The 23567-nt window shown below is 41.8% G+C and overlaps 2 protein-coding genes across 2 annotated transcripts in view; one reads left to right on the top strand and one right to left on the bottom strand.

The window, feature by feature from the left end:
• LOC139474458 (membrane frizzled-related protein-like) overlaps positions 1 to 7677 on the bottom strand; it is a 42724-nt gene extending 35047 nt beyond the window's left edge. Inside the window, exon 1 of the mRNA XM_071257494.1 lies at positions 7336 to 7677. Coding sequence (XP_071113595.1) covers positions 7336 to 7393 — 58 coding nt within the window. The 5' untranslated portion in view covers positions 7394 to 7677. The remainder of the gene's footprint in view (positions 1 to 7335) is intronic.
• Positions 7678 to 19570: 11893 nt separating this feature from the next.
• The window catches only part of LOC139473944 (SWI/SNF-related matrix-associated actin-dependent regulator of chromatin subfamily A containing DEAD/H box 1 homolog), a 30240-nt gene continuing 26243 nt past the window's right edge, over positions 19571 to 23567 (top strand). The window contains exons 1-4 of the mRNA XM_071256780.1: positions 19571 to 20028; positions 20893 to 21124; positions 22141 to 22370; positions 23050 to 23258. Of these exons, the coding sequence (XP_071112881.1) occupies positions 19866 to 20028; positions 20893 to 21124; positions 22141 to 22370; positions 23050 to 23258 (834 nt within the window). The 5' untranslated portion in view covers positions 19571 to 19865. The remainder of the gene's footprint in view (positions 20029 to 20892; positions 21125 to 22140; positions 22371 to 23049; positions 23259 to 23567) is intronic.

Genomic DNA, 23567 nt, shown 5'->3' with positions numbered 1-23567 from the left:
CGTTCTTTGTGGTGACGGGTACACGCTTTAACAACGGGGCAACCCTACCACTGATGGCGACGTCTCTACTTCCATTCCTGCTGAAAGAAGACAGAAACAAACACACCACAAACTATAACGCCCCTTCACTCATTCATGACCGTTATCCCAACAATACAAGAAAGAAGCTTAAGGCAGGCCCGAATACCAGAGTCTCCGATAAATCGATGACAGTCAATTATTGGGAGGATGTCGTGCTGCAGGTAAGAGACAACTGCGGCTTGGTGAACGTTATACGATGGGACATCCTTGCTTTTCATCTTTTGTCTTAAATGGACGTGTCTGCATGCGAGGAGGTCATACGTGTGATCACATTATTGTGTGCTTCTTTGTACCTGGGCGTGGGAACATGTGTTTGCAGACGAGTAATGTGTTATTAACTATGCATGACTGAAAGAAAAGATTATTGTAGCCACGGCAGTTCGGAGTTTTTGAAATAATTGGAACTCCGTATCAGTTTCATTGGAAGAAGTAACGGACGTAGTACATGTTGTTTATTATTTAACGCCGCACTCAGCAATATTCCAGCTATATGACGGCGGTCTGTAAATAATCGAGTCTGGACCAGACAAATCAGTGATTGACATCATGAGCATCGATCTCCGCAACTGTGAAACGATGACATGCATCAACCAAGACACCGAACCTGACCCCCCGATCCCATTAGTCGCTTCTTGTGACAAGCATGGTCGTCTTTTACAGCAATCACGGGTTGCTGAAGACCTATTCTAACCCAGATATTCACGGGTCAGGTAGTATATGTAAACTGACCATTTTGGTGAAATTTGTGTATGGGTGGACTTTATACTGGCAGACAAAGGTTTATAATAATTAATAATATTTAGCGACGAGCCCTCTGCTTACGATGTAGAAATTTATCTCAATAAAAGCGACAATGCACTTGCTGTAATTATAAAGGAGTCCATTGTATGATTCATTGTTATGAATCACTATCAAATAGTGATGATCCCAGTTGGTCGCGGAAAGGTAAGCGTATCCGGCCTCACCGGTTGCACCCGTCACAAACACAGGCAGAGGCAAGTCAAGTGTTCACCTGAACAAGCACGGGAACACATGGTACGTGTCAAATGGGGAACTACATCGGACGTCATCATATACCTAAGCATAACAGAGGTGCGTTTACAATATTTAGGTTCGGGGTCGCTTCCATCCGACTGGAAATGGGCCGATATGGAAACGTAAAAGTTCAGTAACGTATATGTCATATGTACAAACAATTACTTTGAAGACGAATGTTAAGTGTCCTATGTACACAAATATAAGTTTTAACCATGAACGTTGAGCATGTTTTAAACTTACTCGCCACAGCCTTTCTCTTGATGTACAATAGAATTATTGCTGTTTTGTGCCTTATGAAAATATTTGTTTTAATGCTGCGAAACAAATCAAGTTATATTATTGTATTATAAATGTACATTTATACGTCAAATACACTGGTGTCCATATGTGTGTACTATTTTTAAGATGCCCTGTTGATATCTTATTTTGTGTGTGTAAAATTCATTATTTTACTGTGTCTATATTTAGTCTCTCAAAATTTTACATGAATGGATTGTATGCATGACTTGTATACTATACTATGGTATCGTGTTTTATACAATATCAAGTATACATAAGATGAACCTTTACCAACCCGCCCGTCTGTCTGACTGTCTGCCACAAGATGCGCATCCCGTGAGATGAGGAACAGGGAGATGGGGAGATGAAGGGGATTGAGTTTTAGGAGCCAACGAAAATTTATGGATCGACCATTTTCATGTTGCTTTTACTTGGATCTTTGCTTGTGACAGAATAGTTGTTTTCAGGCAGTGCTTCAAAATATAAATTCTATTGTTTGAAGGAGAAGCCAAACAACTTAACACAGTATTTTTCAGAGTATTGAGTCCAGTCAACGATTATTATTTGTTAGTAGGTCTGAGACCTGATTACTTTAGTCTTTCCACCTAGATCCGGCTGACACGACGTCATATAACTGGAATAATGTTAAAAGCGGCGTTAAACCCAACTCACTCACTCTTCTAGATAGTCAGTGGCTGTTATTGTCATCATTCATTCCTGCCACTACGACTAGAGATGAGTTGTGGCTGAAATATTGTTCAAATCAGCGTAGAACTCTCTCCTGCGACAGGGATCGGAGGGTGAATACTTCACAGCCTTGACATATAAATCCCTTTCTTATGTATATTAACAACAATGTTAAACATACGTTGTCTGTCAGTGAAACATGCTACTCTAAAGGTAGCAGCAACATTCGATAATAAAATATTATTTACCTAACTTGTCAAACGATTCTCCCTAAGTAGAAAACCTTAAAGTGGAAAAAAACTTATGTAGATAATTTATTTTGGTCCCGGCAAGTTCACTATATAATTATTATTATTTTATATCTGGTAAGTATAACCCTTTTTGTAGAAACACCTGTTGCCTAGATACAATTTATTGGTCCTCAGGGACATGTTACATAGTAAAATGACTTGATAAGCAGAATAGCTGTCAGTGCGGTTGTAAACGCACAACTGACTGAACCGTCACCAGTCAACTGAATAATTAACAACTGTTGGAATCCCCCGAGGCTTATCCCTAATCCTTAATGAAATAACTTTTAGTTCATCTCGCTGTTGTGACGAGACGAGATAATAATATCAAAGGTATGTTCTTGAGAAGGGATGATGAAACTGTATTTAACGCTGATTTAGGATAAGATTGAACAGATTGTAAACCTCGTGGCTATTATTTTTGTTTTTGTGTCTCATATCAGTGAGTGAGCAGTATTCTCGTTATATCACGGCAGTCAGCTTCATGTGGGAGGAAAGCCCGAAGTGATGCAGGTCTCTGACGTTTACCACTTCGGTTAAACCGACGAGCACGGGTATGGTGCTGACAAACCTAGAAACATAATTGGGGCGAACCGGGATTCGTACCTACGAACATAGATTCCTGGCGTGCCCAAGGGACACAACTCAGCGCGATGCCTCATGCATCTATGAAGAATATGTCACTTATATCGCAACCAAAACTGATACGCATCTCACAGATTTTGACCATGCATTTAAACAAACCGTTTCTGTTGCTGATAAAACCAGGACGAAAACAGGACCGAATATGAGATTTAAACTGCGACGAACGGATCCTGGTACCTAAGGGACGCAACTCTGCACGTCAAGGTTTTACGCCTTCGACCAAGGCACAGCTCAGCTGCACCCGTTCCAATTAAACGGACGCAACTCTGAACAGCGAATTGCGGCGCCTTAGACGACTGGGCCATCCGTGCCCCCGTGTCTCATATCAATGTACGAGTGTGTAACAATGCATACAGAACGTGATACAGATGATTCAATAACGACACGCAAATCGTAGTTGGTTAACTAGAAAATCTGTTAAGTAGAGAATTTTCCCAGGTTCCTTCTTTTTCAAGGGGCGGTCGGGTAGCCTGGTGGTTAAAGCCTTCTCTCGTCACACCAATGACCCGGGTTCGATTCACAATGTGTAAAGCCCATGTCTGAGGTCCCCGGTCGTGATATTGGTGGAAAATTGCTAAAAGCGGCGTCAAACAATACTCACTCACTCTTTTTCTATCAGGGCGTCACTACATGTGCGGATATCACTTTGGAGCGGACGTGCCCTCTATAACTATATATTGCCAGCGGGCCTTAGATAAATCAGACACATGAAACGAGTGTCAGCACGCTGGAAACCATTACCAGGAGATATTATTGAAAAGAGAGCGGGCAATTAACTGTCACTGACACTTTGAGCTCGCGGGGTCTCGGGTGTCCGGCAGGGTGCGGAGTTGCTACCCTTGGCCCGGCAGGAATCGAACATCTTGGGTTCGAATCCTAGAGTAGTGATCCTTGCGTTGTCCACATCACATCCCTGCTCGTGACGCGCTAAGCATCCAATCTCCGAACCTTTTAAGTCGCCTCTTACGACAAGCATATGTTCTTGGGGGTGGATTCTAACCCAGAATCTCCACGGGACCCTAACTTTAACTTATGGTTCTGGTAAGACTGGTAAGAGTTTTTTATCAGTAAAAACAGTATTCCAGTTATTTCACGGCGTGTCTGTTAAATATGGGATTTAAGCCCGAAGAGAAGCAGGTCTCAGACGTTTACCACTTTGGCAAAACCCATGAGCACGGGTTGGTGCTGGCAAACATAAGATTCGGGATTCGAGCCCACAATCATAGGTTTCTGGTTTGCTCAGAAAAAACACAACTCTGCACAGCGAGCTGCGGCGTCTTAGACGACTAGGCCACCCGTGTCCCCGATCACACTGTTGGCTAATGGAGTTTATTGTTTTATTTCAACTTGTATCGAACTGCTGGTCGATATTATGCATGGCCCTTCCCGTGACTCCTTATTGATAAAAGATGTTCAACCATAAGCTAGCCATGCGCTTAGCCCTATTCTTTTCTGTGTGACATGATCTTTTCATTTATCAACCTATCTCCAAGCTTGTATCGTTAACAACATTAGCCCCGATACTTGCCTGTCCATCCACCCCTCTCCCCAACACACACACACACACACACACACACTCTCTCTCTCTCTCTCTCTCTCACACACACACACACACAGATGTATACCCCTCCCCACCTTTCTCTCTCTCTCTCTCTCTCTCTCTCTCTCTCTCTCTCTCTCTCACACACACACACACACAGATGTATACCCCTCCCCACCTTTCTCTCTCTCTCTCTCTCTCACACACAGATGTATACCCTTCCTCACCTCCCCCCCTCACCTCTCTCTCTCTCTCTCTCTCTCACACACACACACACACACAGATGTATACCCCTCCCCACCTTTCTCTCTCTCTCTCTCTCTCTCTCACACACACACACAGATGTATACCCCTCCTCACCTCCCCCCACCTCTCTCTCTCTCTCTCTCTCTCACACACACACACACACACACACACATGTATACCCCTCCCCACCTTTCTCTCTCTCTCTCTCTCTCTCACACACAGATGTATACCCCTCCTCACCTCCCCCCCCACCTCTCTCTCTCACACACACACACACACACACAGATGTATACCCCTCCCCACCTTTCTCTCTCTCTCTCTCTCTCTCTCTCTCTCACACACACACACAGATGTATACCCCTCCTCACCTCCCCCCCCACCTCTCTCTCTCTCTCTCTCTCTCTCTCTCACACACACACACACACACACACACACACACACACACACACACACACACACACACACACACACATGTATACCCCTACCCCCCTTTCCTTCTCTCTCTCACACACACACACCTCCTCCTCGTGACCGGCCTTACACTAGTGGTCAAGTTCCCCGTTGCTAACGCATACACGGACAAAACAATGAGTAAATCAAGTTAAGAACCTGATCGCTCTGGCGATTATGTCGACTTAATGTAATCTCCACGCACAATAAAACACCATTGAGATGAGCAGTTGCTTTTCCGCCAAAACTGAACACACTAGTAACAGCAAACTGTTACACTACACAGGACCTCGATTATTACTTATAACAGATTATCAGGAACTAATGTGCATCAATCTAAATTAATATTAATGTGTACGAAATTCACAATTGATTTTGTATCCTAAGAATTATAGGACAATACCCGTGAATGCTTACCAGGTAACGCACATCCGAAGACACCTGTAAGGTCGTGTGTGGTGGACACAGAGGCAATATGTATTAGTTACGTGTATGGGTATAGTGTATAGTTTGTAGAATGATTTATAAGAAAGGGGGGTAGCGGCATAGCACCTTGGCTGACTCTACTGTGTTATTATCTCGCGGTGTGAACTAGTACTGGCGTTCCGGTTACTTGAACCAAGATGCCGACCCTATTTCTTAATTGACTTTGTTCAAATGACTTAAACATGACAAATACATGACACATCCGTGTGACAAATACATGACTCAAACACAACTAATACATGACAACCACATGACCAATACATCCCTATACGAAACGTAAATTTTTTTAAGGATTATTTAAGGAACAGATTTAAATAATTGCCAATTATTTAAATCTAAAAAGTGCTTGTTTATTTGCAAATCTTAAATTAACATTTGAAGGTGAGACTTACAAACTTAAATCTGATAGAAATACCAAAAATATTAAACCTTGTCATAACGACACTTTGTATGCTTTTTTACTAACATATTTTTCAAGAGTTTATTTCCAATATATTATAAATGTAACGAGGTGAGACTCAAATAATTTGTATGTCTGTCTGTCTGTCAGATTAATATTCATAAGTATAAATATTTTTTAATAATATTAAAAACAGTGGAAGGTTCGGCATCGCTTTCTATATATTTTCAGAATAAATAACCATTTACTTCAACTTTACCCTGTATTGACGTTCTGACGAAACGACATTTTTTATTGTTTACAAAGTAACACATTCATATTGAAATACTGAAAACGAAATCGATTTCCTGCTGACATGTTTTGTAACTCGCAATGGCAACTGATGTTTTACTACCCTTTCTGTTGCATCCTCTGGTTCTCTGCATTTATACAATACCTGCTACGACAGCAGGAAGTACAGCATGTGGGTGGCTGTGATATCGTGGGCATTTCTCACAAGGAGATTCATATCACATGTTGATATTTCCAAACATAAACAGAAGAAAGGATACTTGAAACTGATGGAGGGGTGTGCTTCATCTTTTTTTCCAGGTGTTTTTTTATGGCCCCCGTGACTTTGAGTTAACAAGTTATCATTGTGGACGTCGTTGCGGTAGTCTTACAAAGGGTCCCTTTAACATTGTACATACGAAGGCAATGTGTGTTTCAATACGTGTGTACATATCAACTTGGTCGACGGCCTGTTGGCGTCCAGCCGTCGTGTACTAAGTCGTCAATGAGCAGTTGTGTGCTGTGACCCAAACAGTGGGGTATATATTATATAATGTAGCGTATGAGTTTAAGTGTGTGTTACGGAAACGGGCACGTCAAGCATAAAATTAATGTATTTCATACTCTCTCCGGGAGGTCGGGCAAAAGAGAAGAAAAGCAATAGCATATTGAACTTGTTTTCTACAAGCTACAAGATTAACTCTTTTGACTTGTATTACCAACATCTGCAACATACCTTTATAATGTTTCACAACTTTAAGTACCTACTTTCCTGTTCTGATAAATGCACAAGAACTTAAAATATATTGACGACTTATCAAACACGTTCGCCGAGTATAGAGGCTGTTGACAAGGCTTGTGTGACACTGTTTGGCTGCGTTATAGTAAACACGACTGAAACACAACAGAAAGTTAACGCTCACCTTTGAAAGCTGATGTAAGTCGAGAACTTGTTAAAACAAAACTTCCCATCGGTGACATGTGTGTCTTGTCATGTATATCGTGTGTAAACTCCACGTAGTGTCTGAAGCATTTTCACCAACCGACTGATCCGAAAGACACAAAAACAGCGACCCGTCATGCGTCGCTGATCGAAGCAATCGAAAACAGGCTCAGAGGGAATCGGATTGGTTGTCAATTGCAGATCGAATCCTTTCAAAGCAAACAATGAGCGGCTCGGCGTTCAGGACTAGTGAGGGGGAATACTTGGGGCAGCTCTGAAAGGACCACGAACAATAGTAGAAAGAAAATCTGTCCATTACACACCCAGTCCTTATACTATGCATTCGTTATATCTGGCAACATTCACACACCATGTCCCTATCGACTTGCCTGTCATTCCTATATATTATTAACAAGCATATGCGAGCCTTGTGTGGGCGTGCTCGATTCTGAGAGCGCGGTATTATATAACGGTATTAAAGGTTAAAGCGCTGGATTATTACAGAAAGGTTTCATGGTGCTTTGGTATGTAGTAACGTAAATAAAAAGTACGTGACGGCGGGTAGATTTGTATTTCCTTAATAGGGTTAATATAGGTTTATGTATGGATTTCAACTCTTTTTTTATCTGTATGGGTAAAAAGGTTGACATCAATAATTCAATTCTGTCTTCATTCATAGTACAGCTTCTGAAATGTTACTTAAAGATCGGGTTAGAATAGGTCTTCAGCAGCCCATGCGTGCCCTAAAAGGCGACTATGCTTGTCGTAAGAGGCGATCGGGTGGTCCAAATCGCTGACTTGGTTGATGCATGTTGTCGTATTCCAATTATTTGGATCGATGCTCATGATGTCAATCACTGGATTGTCTGGTCCATGCTAGATGTAGCTTGACTATTGAGGGCGGCGTTAAACAATAAACAAACTTTAAAGAAAATTCATTGCGTCGTCACGCAACACAGATAACACTGATACAAAACGCGAATTGCAAACGATGTTTTTAATAAATACTCCTGAATGCATTAGTTAGGCTCTATTGTAAACATACCCAAGGGTATGACAGACCACGTGACGCCTGTACACCCCGTATGGCCTAGGGCAGGGGTATGGTATAAGCGTCTTTTGTTTCCAATACTATAGGGCTACAACCAACTTGAACAAACAGGCAAATTATATCAATATATTCACATTGTTAATCATTTTTCTTTACTCTAACTGAATCAATTACTGGTGATAATTGCAAAACTAGAGACAGGAAATAATATTTAAATATTAACTGTCGTACTTACAAATTTACCTTCTTTGTGATAGTTTTTATACAAGTGTTATGATATCTCTTTCCATGGCTTCCAGTTGACAAACACACCATTGTATATCATTAACGAAAGTACATATATGCAATAAAAAGTATGTGTCATGATAGCTGATATATTCATCTCCCTACTAGTACTTACGTCGCCATAATGAACTTGTTAAATTCCAACATGGCGGTGCAGGTGATACTACTGTATTGCAGTACCTGTTTTTGTCATTATTCGCAAATGTAAGTTGCTGTTGAAAAGCTACAGTACGACACAGAATGACAGGCCACAAAACGACACAGCATGATACGCCACAACACGACACAGCATGATACGCCACAACACGACACAGCATGATACGCCACAACACGACACAGCATGATACGCCACAACACGACACAGCATGACAGGTCATAACATGACACATCATGACAGGCCACAACACGACACAGCATGACATGCCGCAACACGACACAGCATTATACGCCACAACACGACACAGCATGAAAGGTCATAACATGACACATCATGACAGGCCACAACACGACACAGCATGACATGCCGCAACACGACACAGCATGATACGCCACAACACGACACAGCATGACAGGCCATAACATGACACAGCATGACAGGCCACAACACGGCACAGCATGATACGCCACAACACGACACAGCATGATACGCCACAACACGACACAGCATGATACGCCACAACACGACACAGCATGATACGCCACAATACGACACAGCATGATACGCCACAACACGACACAGCATGAAACGCCACAACACGACACAGCATGACAGGTCATAACATGACACATCATGACAGGCCACAACACGACACAGCATGACATGCCGCAACACGACACAGCATGATACGCCACAACACGACACAGCATGACAGGCCATAACATGACACAGCATGACAGGCCACAACACGGCACAGCATGATACGCCACAACACGACACAGCATGATACGCCACAACACGACACAGCATGACAGGCCATAACATGACACAGCATGACAGGCCACAACACGGCACAGCATGATACGCCACAACACGACACAGCATGACAGGTCATAACATGACACATCATGACAGGCCACAACACGACACAGCATGACATGCCGCAACACAACACAGCATGATACGCCACAACACGACACAGCATGACAGGCCATAACATGACACAGCATGACAGGCCACAACACGACACAGCATGATACGCCACAACACGACACAGCATGATACGCCACAACACGACACAGAATGATACGCCACAACACGACACAGCATGATACGCCACAACACGACACAGCATGACATGCCACAACACGACACAGCATGACAGGCCACAACACGACACAGCATGATACGCCACAACACGACACAGCATGATACGCCACAACACGACACAGCATGATACGCCACAACACGAAACAGCATGATACGCCACAACACGACACAGCATGATACGCGACAACACGACACAGCATGATACGCGACAACACGACACAGCATGATACGCGACAACACGACACAGCATGACAGGCCACAACACGACACAGCATGACAGGCCACAACACGACACAGCATGATACGCCACAACACGACACAGCATGATACGCCACAACACGACACAGCATGACAAGCCAAAACACGGCACAGCATGATAGGTGACAACACGACACAGCATGATACGTGACAACACGACACAGCATGATACGTGACAACACGACACAGCATGATACACCACAACAAGAGACAGCATGACAAGCCAAAACACGGCACAGTATGACAGGCCACAATACGACACAGCATGACAGGCCATAACATGACACAGCATGACAGGCCACAACACGGCACAGCATGATACGCCACAACACGACACAGCATGATACGCCACAACACGACACAGCATGATACGCCACAACACGACACAGAATGATACGCCACAACACGACACAGCATGATACGCCACAACACGACACAGCATGACATGCCACAACATGACACAGCATGACAGGCCACAACACGGCACAGCATGATACGCCACAACACGACACAGCATGATACGCCACAACACGACACAGCATGATACGCCACAACACGACACAGCATGATACGCCACAACACGACACACCATGATACGCGACAACACGACACAGCATGATACGCCGCAACACGACACAGCATGATACGTGACAACACGACACAGCATGATACGTGACAACACGACACAGCATGACAGGCCACAACACGACACAGCATGATACGCCACAACACGACACAGCATGATACGTGACAACACGACACAGCATGATACGCCACAACAAGAGACAGCATGACAAGCCAAAACACGGCTCAGTATGACAGGCCACAATACGACACAGCATGACATGCCGCAACACGACACAGCATGACATGCCACAATACGACACAGCATGACATGCCACAACACGACACACTATGACAAGCCACAACACGACATAGCATAAACAACGTCCCAATTAGTAACGGCCGACCTTGAGAGGGGATTTGTTTCCATCCCTCACTCCGCAGCATCCCCATTTCAACCCGTGGTGAGGGTATAGACTGTTGTTAAGCGTTGATATTGTCCCCCGTCGTGATACTGCTGGAAGATGGCGAGAATCGAAGTAAAACCCACCCATATACACCTGTATTAATCGGTAATGCACGAACGCAATGTGTTTATAGAGGCGCCTGTTTGAGGGAGACAATTGAACGAGCAATATTCCAGTGGTTGATATTATGAGCAAAGACGCTTTCTGGGTATGGTGGCACGCAATCTACTCTGGTCACCGCACATCAATTTAGTCATCTCTAAACCATGCTCGAGCGTTGGAGACTTATTCTCACCCGGTGTATAAGTACTTATAGTTCTAGTAGTAATTATCCTAGGATAGTATTTCCCAGGTGACAATGTCCTACCCGGACATTAATTACTGATACATAATGCACTGATATTCGTGGACTTTGAGCTATGACTGTAGCATATCTACAACACTGGGTCCCCACGGGTCTAGAACAATACATGAGGTTTTTTTATGAATCTTGAGTGAGTTGGTGAGTTAGTGGGTGAGTGAGTTAGTTTTTTTTGGATGTTCGAGTGAGTGAGTGAGTGAGTGAGTGAGTGTAAGGACATACCCTGTACGTCTAGTAGACCATTAAGTGTCTAACATATTCGTAAAGCAATCTTCATACAAGTATCAATTAACACATCATCCCACAGATTCTTTACTAAATGATGCGTGGGGGGGGGGGGTGGGGGGGGGGGGTGTGTGTAAATAAATTAGGAGTTCTAAAATATTATGAAAACCTTACATGATGAATGAATGCGTTAAAAGTGAATTATATTTTAGTGACACGGGCGATGAGATGATATGAAGATTAAAACTGAGGGACACAAAAGCGCTTATTTTATATTGGTTGTCTAAAATTACCCTTTGATATCCTAATTTATCATTCAACAATATCAAAGAGAAAAATGAAATATTTTATCGTTTTCTTGGACCAAAAATATTCCAGATGTGACTTAATTCTGAGCTAAAAGTTCGCTGCCAGTGATCTGGATATGATGCAGCTGTGAGTGAGTGAGTGTGCTTGGTTGAACAGTATCCCCGTTATATCGCGGCGTGTCAGCTTAATGTGGGAGGAAAGCCCGAAGTGACGCAGGTCTCAGACATTTACTAATTTGATGAAATCCAATGGAACGGGTATGGTGCTAGAAAAACCTAAGAACCATAATCGGGCCGAACCGGGATTCGCACCCACAATAATATATTTCTGGCGTGCCCAAGGGACACAATGCAATGCCTCATGCATCTGTGAAGAATATGTCACATATCTCGCAACCAAAACTGACACGCATCTCACAGATTTTGATCATGCATTTAAACAAACCGTTTCTGTTGCTGATAAAACCAGGACGAAAACAGGACCGAATATGCGATTCAAACTGCGACCAACGGATCCTGGTACCGAAGGGACGCACCTCTGCAGCTTTTACGCCTTCGACCAAGGCACGGCTCAGCTACACCCGACCCAATTAAACGGATACACATTTAATGAATAAATGAAACGAACAAGTTGCCGTATTGATTACATGCAGGTGATGCTGAAACATGCGATCGATTTAATTACAATTATAGTTTGTTTCATACATCCAGCTCGAATCTGTTACTTTTGGTTTGGCCGGCTTTGAGGATCTGGAGAACGCTCCCAGACATCGTGTCTGACACGCAAGAAACCAAGTCCATTCATCCACCTACAGCTGGGTAATATGATGAGGATATTAACTATTCACAGCCTGGTTTCCTGGGTAGGATGCGCTTGCGCTCAGCGTAGCGCAAGCGCAGACCACCCAAGTGAACCTGACTGAACTATTCAGTGCGAGGCGGGGCAGTTTTTACCGGATTGAAACTAGTTTCAGGTGGTCACACCGTCATATATTCAGGACAGTTTACCTCCACCCACTAAATAGTAAATATCCTGGAAACAGACGCACGATATGTTGCTAAATCAAGCGGTCCGCTGAAATCACACGAATGAGCGAGAGTTCTGTGAGAGGTTACTGAGATACAGAGATGGAGATGGTGACGTCACTTCCTCAACGAAAACCCGATTTGACGCAGGTCTCAGACGTTGACCACTTTGGTGAAACCCACGAGCCAGGGTATGGTGCTGACAAACCGAGAAACATAATTTGGGCGAACCAGCATTCGAACCCACAATCATAGGCTTCAGGCGTGCACAAGGGACGCAACTCTGCAAAGCGTGTATTTATCATAATAGAAGGGACATGTATGATACACTGAGTAATGTATCATAATAGAAGGGATATGTATGATACACTGAGTAATTTATCATAATAGAAGGGACATGTATGATACACTGAGTAATTTATCATAATAGAAGGGACATGTATGATACACTGAGTAATTTATCATAATAGAAGGGACATGTATGATACACTGAGTAATTTATCATAATAGAAGGGGCATGTATGATACACTGAGTAATTTATCATAATAGAAGGGGCATGTATGATACACCGAGTAATTTATCATAATAGAAGGGACATGTATGATACACCGAGTAATTGACGGTGTCAGGGCACGGTGTGATTTGATAAAGGAATTGTTTTGGCGTATTTGTTGAACCTTATTTGTGTCATGGGTTCAACCAGATTATTTAACTGGGCTTGTCAACACCAAATACATGCTCGTGGGTTTCAACAAAGAAGAACGCCGTCATAGAGCTGTAATATTGCTGAGTGCGGCGTTAAACAACATACAAGCAAACAAACAACAAAGTGGTAAACATGTAAGACCTTCATCACATCGAGCTTTAAAACTGAAATAATGTTCAAAGCGGCATCATGCATGAAATACTGTTCAAAGCGGTTTTATCAATGGAAGAGTGTTCAAAATGATTTTATTTATTAAATACTGTTCAAAGCGGCTGTATCAATGGAATAGTGTTCAAAATGATTTTATACATTAAATACTGTTCAAAGCGGCTTTATAAATGAAATGCTGGTCAGAGCGGCGTAAAACCAAACTTACACAATTCAGTGAAACATATGTACGAATTGAAAATAGATGCTATGCCATGGAATGTGTTCTTAAATGGGTCGGGTTGTTATCCTCGGTGAATTTGTTGATAGCAAGTCATCGTGCACCGATAGCGGTGTGTGTGTCAGACCCGTGAAGATCCGGGGTATCACAGGTCTCCAGCATGGTTGATGCATGTCATTGTATCCCAATTGCGTGGAGCGATGCTCATGATGTCAATCACAGGATTGTCTGGTCCAGACTCGATTATTTACAGAAGGCAGTCAAATAGCTGGAATATTGCCGAGTGCGGCGTTAAACAACAAACAAACAAATATCCAGACTCGATCCTAAACACCTGCGTAAAACAACATTCACTCAATGTAAAATGTCCCAATTTTATCCCCCTACTACAAAGATGCGGAGAGTTCCCAGTAGAGTGAGTGGGTATGGATTTACGTCGCTTCAAGGAATATTCCAGCAATATCATGGCGAGCACACCTGAAATGGGCTTCACATTTTTGAAACTGGGAATCGTGATGTAAAAAAGATGCTTAAATCATTATTTATTAAATAGGCTGCACACTTTGTAACTATGTGGGGAATCGAACCCGGGTCTTCGTTTCCGGTAGAAACAAGCAAAGGATATTAATAGCGCTGCAAATTACTATCATCATACCTCCATATCAGAATGATGAGATCTGATTGGTCCACGTGATCTTGATAAGATACAGTGTAACTCGCCTTGACGGGGAATTTATTTATCTGCGGGGGATAAATCTCGTATACCCCGCCACGAGCAAATCAGACTGCACGTGGATTTCTGAGAGACCCGCCTCCAAGCAAAAAGTCGCACGTTTTTTCCCGACTCTATGAATGTCCTATAGCGCAAGCTAACTTCAACTCAAATGAACAGCTGTTTTCTATTAGTATCAATTTTGAATTTGTTTGAATTCTTCTACAATGTCATATTAAAACGTGCCGGTGAGATACATTCGTTGTGGCAGGATCACTCGGGGTACATCCGGCTCGTGGTATGACGCATAAAACCCCATGTACCCCGGGCGGTCCTGCTACAACTGATATTAGTTGCGGAATAACACAATGCTAAGACTATGGAAGCCGTGTCAAGCCACATACCTCATTATTGATATCTATATGAGGATATCTGGGAATTCGCCCGTCAACAATGCGTCAAGCACGGTTTATTTCAACAACAAAAAGAACGGTAATGTATTTCAACATTGATCAATACAGAAATGAGCAGGGGTCGAATGATCTTTAATTCTGAATTTTTTTTTCTAATATCCACTCAAATATTTCGTACATATGATAAATTACACTATTGATGACGATGACGACGACGATTTCATGTTAAGGAAGGGCATTTGTTAAAATGTTATATATGGTGGTAACTTATAAACGTACACAGTCAACGCGTTGACAAGCTTCAAGCCCTTAGTGGTCTTGTCAATGATCACAACTTGGATGTGTTGGCTATACTGTAACATAGCTTCGACCAGGTGACATTGTTCAATCAGCCATTAGCAAAGTAACTAGCATCAACAATAGACTTTCTCATGCATCGAGACAGGCAAGAGTGGAGGTGGCTGTGCTATTGTATACCACGAGACAATCGAGTGTTGTTCTCAGCTATGTCATACTGAACCAACTCCATTTGAGATGGTTTTTGCAAAACTCAATGTTTGCAATCAAATGACATAGTAATACGGGGTTGTTTATTGACCACAAATCAAATCTACTAGATACATTCCTCATGGAGTTCAGTCACAGACAGACCCGTGAAGAATCCGGGGTAGAATAGGTCTTCAGCAACCCATGATTGACGTGAAAGGGAACAATGCTTGTCCTAAGAGGCGACTTGGTTGATGCATGTCATCGATCCCAAATGCGTGGATCGATGCTCATGTTGTCAATCACTGGATTGTCTGGTCTTGATTATTTACAGACCGCCCTCATATAGCTGGAATAATTCTGCGTGCGGCGTTAAACAACAAACAAACAAACAGTCAGAGACAGACAAGACAACTAAAGCGTAAAATTAGTTATCTGTGTCAATTTTAACATTTGAGTTTCTTCTCCAAAACATCCGATTCATCACGTTATTCAACCAACACACAGGCATGTGTTGGACTTGATACTGATTTTCACTATGACTGTCTGACCACTTTAATAGAGCGTGCTCTCGACGGCCGTGTTTGGCGTCTACATCAAATGTAGAAAATGGAAGGATATCGACATCTCTTCTGTTATAAGTGATGTGAAATCAGGCTAAACTGTTCAACAAGTCAACACATTTACTGACCACATCATTGTGCACAATGATCTTCTGAGGCCTGATATGCCCGTGAAGATCCGGGGTAGAACAGGTCTTCAGCAACCCATGCTTGCCGTAAAAGGCGACTGAACTTGTGGTAAGAGGCGACTAACGGGATCGGATGGTCAGACTCGCTAACTTGGTTGATGCATGTCATCGTATCCCAATTGTGTAGATCAATACTCATGATGTCCATCACTGGATTGTCTGGTCCAGACTCGATTATTTACAGACCGCCGTCATATAGCTGGAATATTGCTGAGTGCGGCGTTTAACAAAATGTTTTGCAAAAGTTGAAGTTAACAAAACTACCAAGTCTGTTACATATCGTGTAGTGACTGAAACAATAAGTATGCATCCAGAGGAAGGGGGATAACCCTTCGACCGCACTAAGATATATATATATATGTATACTCCGATAAATGCAGTCAATGCAGACTAGTGATATTTCAGCAGTTGCGTCCCTTGATGTCACGATATGAAGATTGAAGACAATATATGTATTAAAAAAATATATGAGTCATTTACCTGTATCAAAACTCTTTTTGTTAAAACACATTTGAGAAATACCTCAGCTGTAAAGACTATCTGAAATGTGCGGTCTGTCTGTCTGTGTGGAGCGTTCATTATTAACGCTGAATTATCGGAGTAAAGACACGGGTGAAAGAAATGAGTGTATAATATACGTATATTTTTTTCTGGGGAGGATTCTGGAATATAATGGGCTAGCCAATGCCACTACACATAGATAGAAAGTAAGCATCGCAAATTGTTAATAATCATTTTGATAGTTTCGGTTGTTTTTTTAAAGAACTGGACATACATGATATTAACAGTGGTCATTAAATGTACGCTAACTTCTGTTCAAGGTCAAAGTCACCAGTGGTCGTATGACTAAACATGAAATATTATTCCAGTTTGCCTGTTACGTTGCATTCTTTCATAAATAAATAAGAATTATTAATGCTATCGCGTACAAACAGGTGTCATTCGTTTAACCCGCATTGTATAAAGCTCGTGCATACAATGCCATAGTGCAGGGTCCTGAATTCGTAGATGGTATTATTTAAGAGGGAATGCCATCAATATTTGGTGTGCATTTAGAAAATGATAAAGACAGCCACGTGAGGTACATGGGTCATAAATAAATGCGTGTTATATTTATTTATTTGTGTACAACTTGGAACACATGTGAATTGATGGAAGTGACGACTGGAGAAATTCTAACTTATTTCCGCGAGTCATGGGACTCGCACATGCATATACCCAGTTAAACCCTTGAGTTTGGTTGATCCATTTTCTCTAACCTTTGAGGCTACTTTCATTAAATTTGAGTGCATTTTTTCCAACATGTTTGACTGACTAGTTTATTTATAAGAATTGACTTAAATATGCCATTGAAGGAGTTATGAACGTGACAACCGGTTAACGGATTGACACAATATATGTGTCACCGTTTTTTAAGTGTATACCTCCATGAACGCAAACAATACTGCTCTTAAATAATTCATGGATTTGATCCCTGGTGCTGCGCTGGTCCTTCTTGTATACTATGAAGTTAGTGCCCTGCTTACACATAGCGATCGTAATCGGAGTACTTCCGTACCCGACCCGTGAAGAACCGGGGTAGGATAAGTCTTCAGCAACCCATGCTTGCCGTAAAAGGCGACTATGCTTGTGAGAGGCGACTAACGGGATCGGGTGGCCAGGCTCGCTGACTTGGTTGATGCATGTCATCGTATCCCAATTGCACGGATCGATGCTCAGGAAGTCAGTCACTGGATTGTCTAGTCCAGACTCGACTATTTTCAGACCGCCGTCGTATAGCTGGAATATTGCTGAGTGCGGCGTTAAACAACACACAAACAAACTTCCGCGCGCGAACCACCCCTTACAACAATCCCTCTAATATATATTGTAGCTCCCGAATTGTGTTAAATGTTCCAGCTATAGCGATCATCGACGATTGCCTGTATATAATCGAGTTAGCGCCATAATCCTCCAAGTCGCTCACCGAGCCTGAACACCCAATCCATGGAGGCGCCGTGTACGACAAGCATGTAGAATACTGGGTACTTATTCTAATAACCCGGAATTCCCACGAGTTCCGCCAAAATGAAACATAGGCAAATGAAATAAGATTGGACAACTGACCCTGAAAAGAGGATTTACAGGAAAATGTTTAAGATAATTGCCCTTTGGTCGGGAAGAGTTAAAACCCTTCTGCACGATGGACGTTGCGATTCTTTTAGCGAATTACACACAAAGGGTCCACTGATATCCTAACCAAACGGTCCACTACTAATACAGACTCAGGATTCAGAATATATTATAGCCTTTATACTGACTCCGATCCGACCAGTCCTTGTTTTAACCCCTTAATGCTGATCGCATGGCAACAACAAGTACCACCTTTGGATATGACGCGGTCGGGGATGGAGTCCGGACCTTCCTTTCTGCCATTAGACCACGGAAGAGGTGCAGTTGAAGGGAACGGTAAACATACATGAACAGTTCACTACCAATTGGGTGAGTTATGCTAATGCATATTTAACATCCTCATAATTGCATATGTTGACTTATGAATTACAGTAAATCATGTTAATAATAAATGTTATGATGTATAGTTTTCAAATACATTCGTTCCCCAAAAAAATTATTAAAGATAATTTCATCGAATATCATTCTCATCTCCTTATAAAATGGCCTAATATTCAAATTTCGTCACAAATACAGGTGAAATGATTCAAATGATTCACAATGGACGCCTCAAGTTTTCAGGAAGATGTATATTCGGAGGTAACATAACCTTTAGATTTAGTACTGAAAATAATTTGTGATGTAAGGAATGATTTTTTTAAAACACAAAAATATACATGGGAAATTGGGTTTCGAACCTGTACAAACAGGATGGAAGATTTGAAACGTTTCGTAATCAACCCGAATTATCTCCCCTCTGTTACTCTTTAGACATATCCGGTTAGTAATCTTTATTCTGATTAGAGTGCGAAAATCGAGGCAAAAGGGAGAATAATACGTTCTTTTTCGGCTCGAAGTGATTTACAGTTTTGATAAAAATCGTATCTGAAACATAATTGTCTCAGAATTTCCCAAACAAAGGACCATTAAGCTTGAAGACACTTTCACAAAGTGTTCCCGCCATTGCAGAAGCCGAGTGTGTCTGACGGGCAACGTGAACTGTGATTCATGGATGAATGAAAACATGGTGGCTGTCATCTCGTGAACATTCTGTGTTCTAAAATTCCTTCCACCGTTTGACTAATTCAAGATGGCCGGAAAACCAGCACAAGTGAACACCTTATTGCAATATAGGTTTGTAAAGAAACCGGAGAACAGACTTTCGCACAGCGGAGAATCGAATGGTTCCGATTCGGCAGATGAAGAAATCAACAATGGAATTGCTAGAACGGCATCTCAGGAAAGCACGCAAGGTTCGACTTTGTTTTCATTACCTGACATACCATCTTGAGAAATATTGTCGAAAAGTGTTTGTTAATGGAATCTTGCAATTTCTCTTCTCATATTTGTTTTGAATTCTATATATCACAGTTGAACAAACATCCAGGTAAGACGAGCAGTGTTGAACATTAATTCTTGGACACGTCGAAAGTACCAGATAGGTTTTAAAAACCGTTGGAATAAATAGATTTGTTGTTTTGTACTAAATGTACAAGTGTAATGTCCCATGTGACATACTGATACTGGAATGGGTAAACAGTGTCAACAGGTCTCTGTGGTATGTTTGTAACTAGGTTTATGTTGTAATTCACCCCGTGCCTATACAGGGGGAATGTCCCCCCGTACCCAAGAGGTTTCTAAATTGTGAAACCATGGACAATGTTAGTAATTGGAACAAGTTCTATATTCCTCGCCAAACTGATCAATAGTTGGCACAAGGACTAGTGGAAATTTGCCCTGTTTAAGGTTTTTGCTACATGTTATCATTATAAGGACTAGTGGACTAAAACTGTTAGTTTCTATCACTGAATGATGGAGTTTTGGGTTAAAATTGGTCCCTAGCAATGAGTGAGTGAGTTAAAATTTTAAGTCACATCGGCAATATTTCAGCCATATCGTGACTACCCAAGCAATGGTTTTAAGAGGCAACCTAATGGATCTAGGTGGTCAGGCTTGGTGACTTGGTCACTGTAGGTTGATCAGTGGTGATGGCATGTCAATCGATGGATGTCACTCATATAGCTGGAACATTGCTGATTTGGGGTCTGTAGCTGAGTACATTGAGACAGCCTTCAGGCTTGATTCTAATCAATTGTCTTTGCTTTTCTAATCCACAGAGTATGTGTACAGTCCACCAAGCACGACCACCGTACCAGAGTCTCCTATGGCAGGTTCAAGCTTCCCAAGTAGCCCGACTTCTCCTGTGTTTATGTCTAGGAAAGTGATTCGACCCTTGTCAGTTGAATCAGACGAGTCTCAGGACATAGGCAGCTCTACATGGCTGTCTAAACAACAGGGGAAACAGAATCATATTGCCAATGGGTCTTCTAGCAAAGACAAACTGAAAAAGTAAGTTATGTGCGCATTTATATGACCTGCATATTAGATATCGTTTGTGCAAGTAAAAACATTCATATCATTCTAGGAAGTCCTCATAAAATCGTGAATTTTTTCTGTGATTACATCACAGTAAAAAAATATTCATCCAAATCTTCGATATTTACTCTTATAACTGTTACACCAAAAAACACTAAATAGAAGTGAAAATGTAAAATTAGTGCATTCATGGGCCATAATTAACACTGGCACACACAGTTGGTATAGGTTACCTCCCTTCTCGTGCTTTAGCTGAGCCAACCATTTGATTGGCTTAGTGGCAAAGCATTATCCAATCATGACACAATTTAGTTTGTCAAGTTTGCAATATAGGGGATGACGGCTAGATGGTGGGGCTAAAAACCCTGCGCACTGTAAATCGTGGCAGGTATTTGACCATCCTGTATATTAAAAGGATGCCACACACTTCACAAATAATAGCACATGTAAGTATTGTACATATCAGATCGTGAGCAAGATATTGTGACTGCGCAGTTGGTGTATAGTCCCAGCCTTACTGTCGGTGTAGTTAATGGTCATAATAGCAGTTAGCATCTTTAGCCATTTGTTTGAACCCAGGGTCTAGTCAAATCTATTTTGGTCCACTAAGCTTGGTTAAGTTAAGACAATGTATCAGTTTATTAAGTTAAGGCTAGTACTTGTCTTTGAGATACAGTATTACAGCATTTTACTTTAGACCTTCACATTGAACTTCAAGTGATATTGTGATAAAGATTAGCTCATTAGGTTTTTTAGTTATATTTTGAGACTATAATCAGCTTAACATAAACTTAACATAGCATGGCAAAGCTGAAAAAGTTGCTGTATAAACATAAGGCAATATCTGTACTCATGTGAATATTAATATCAGTTTGTGATTGACTGTTTCATGTAATGATAATAACAGTTTGTGTTATTCATCAATAATAAGCTATTTGTCTAAATCATTGACAGTTTACCTTTCTCTAATCCTGAGCTGCCCGTTTCAGATTTCGGAGACTCAAAGCCATGTCTGAAAGTGACTCAGATGATGCCTCCCCTGCTGTGTCTAGACACTCGCCTAAAGAGGAAGACACACGCAGTCGCATTGAGAAGATCAACCACCTGAAGAGCATGTTTCCCATCCGAGCCAGTAGCCAGCTTGGCGATGCTGTGGACCTGTTTGATGGAAATGTTGACCAGATAGTCACCTCCCTAATGAATGGAAAGTTTGACAGGGGTAGGTAACTGAGAGTTTGTTGGGATTATGGCCAATCTCAGGGGCATACCAGCTACTTAAACTCTACATTGTCCAATCTGGGTCACATTTTTGATACAATGAGTGGAAGAATTGTATCTGAAACTATTATTTTATCAGGAATAATTTATTCCAGTATCATGTTATTTTAGTTGCAGCTTTACTATATTTTTATTTGAAATACTTTGATATAACTGATCGCTATTGCCAGATATTTGTTTGATAGAACAATTTGACCAATCACCGTCAATGCTCCTGCACTCGCGATGCCAAAAGATTTATGTTGGCACATAATAGGCAAACTGCAATAAACATGATAAATAGGGCTTTTCAGCAAGTCAAAGTGTGTCATTTATAATATATATAGTTCGTTTCAAGGTGGCAATAATGGTAATATGACCGTGGTTGCTGTATATAACTGTGAGTCCAGATATATACTGTTCTTTGTGATTTATCGTGTAGCTATCTTACATATCGCAATAGATGAATCATTTTTACAATAAATTGCAATACGAAAATTGTAAGGCCAATACCAATCACTAGTAGATTGTCAGGATGTAGCGAAGAGGTATCTGGCTGTTCATCACAAGAACTTTGTTTCAAGTTATTGTGAGGTATTTCCTGTGTACTGTTACTCGTATGCCTTTTCATATGTTTTCAGAATTGGTTGACAGAAAACGAAAGCGTAGTTGTGAGGAGAGTTCCCCACCTCTTGAAGGACGCCAGTTTAAGCGTGTCCGTATAATGCAGAGTAGTGACAGTATAGAAACTGTATCTCCAAACAGCTCCCAGTCCACTCAGCTCGACTCACAAACACAGGATCAGAGGCTTGGCATTCTACTGGAGGCATTCCCCGACAAGCCTAATGAGGTACAGTGTACTCTGTAGGAATTCCCCGACAAGCCTAATTAGGTACGGCATACTCTGTAATAATTCCCGACAAGCCTAAGGAGGTACAGTGTACTCTTTAGGAATTTCTGACAAGTCTAATGAGGTACAGTGTACTCTGTAGGAATTCCCCGACAAGCCTAATGAGGTATGGTGTACTCTGTAGGAATTTCTGACAAGCCTTATGAGGTACAGTGTACTCTCGAGGAATTACCCCGACAAGCCTAATGAGCTACAGTGTACTCTGTAGGAATTCCCCGACAAGCCTGATGAGGTATGGTGTACTCTGTA

The sequence above is a fragment of the Haliotis cracherodii genome, unplaced genomic scaffold, assembly GCF_022045235.1.
Source record: "Haliotis cracherodii isolate W230 unplaced genomic scaffold, xgHalCrac1.p SCAF_3, whole genome shotgun sequence".
NCBI classification, from domain to species: Eukaryota; Metazoa; Mollusca; class Gastropoda; order Lepetellida; family Haliotidae; genus Haliotis; species Haliotis cracherodii.
Note: the sequence above shows the minus strand (reverse complement) of the source record. Positions and strands in the feature narration are given on the sequence as shown.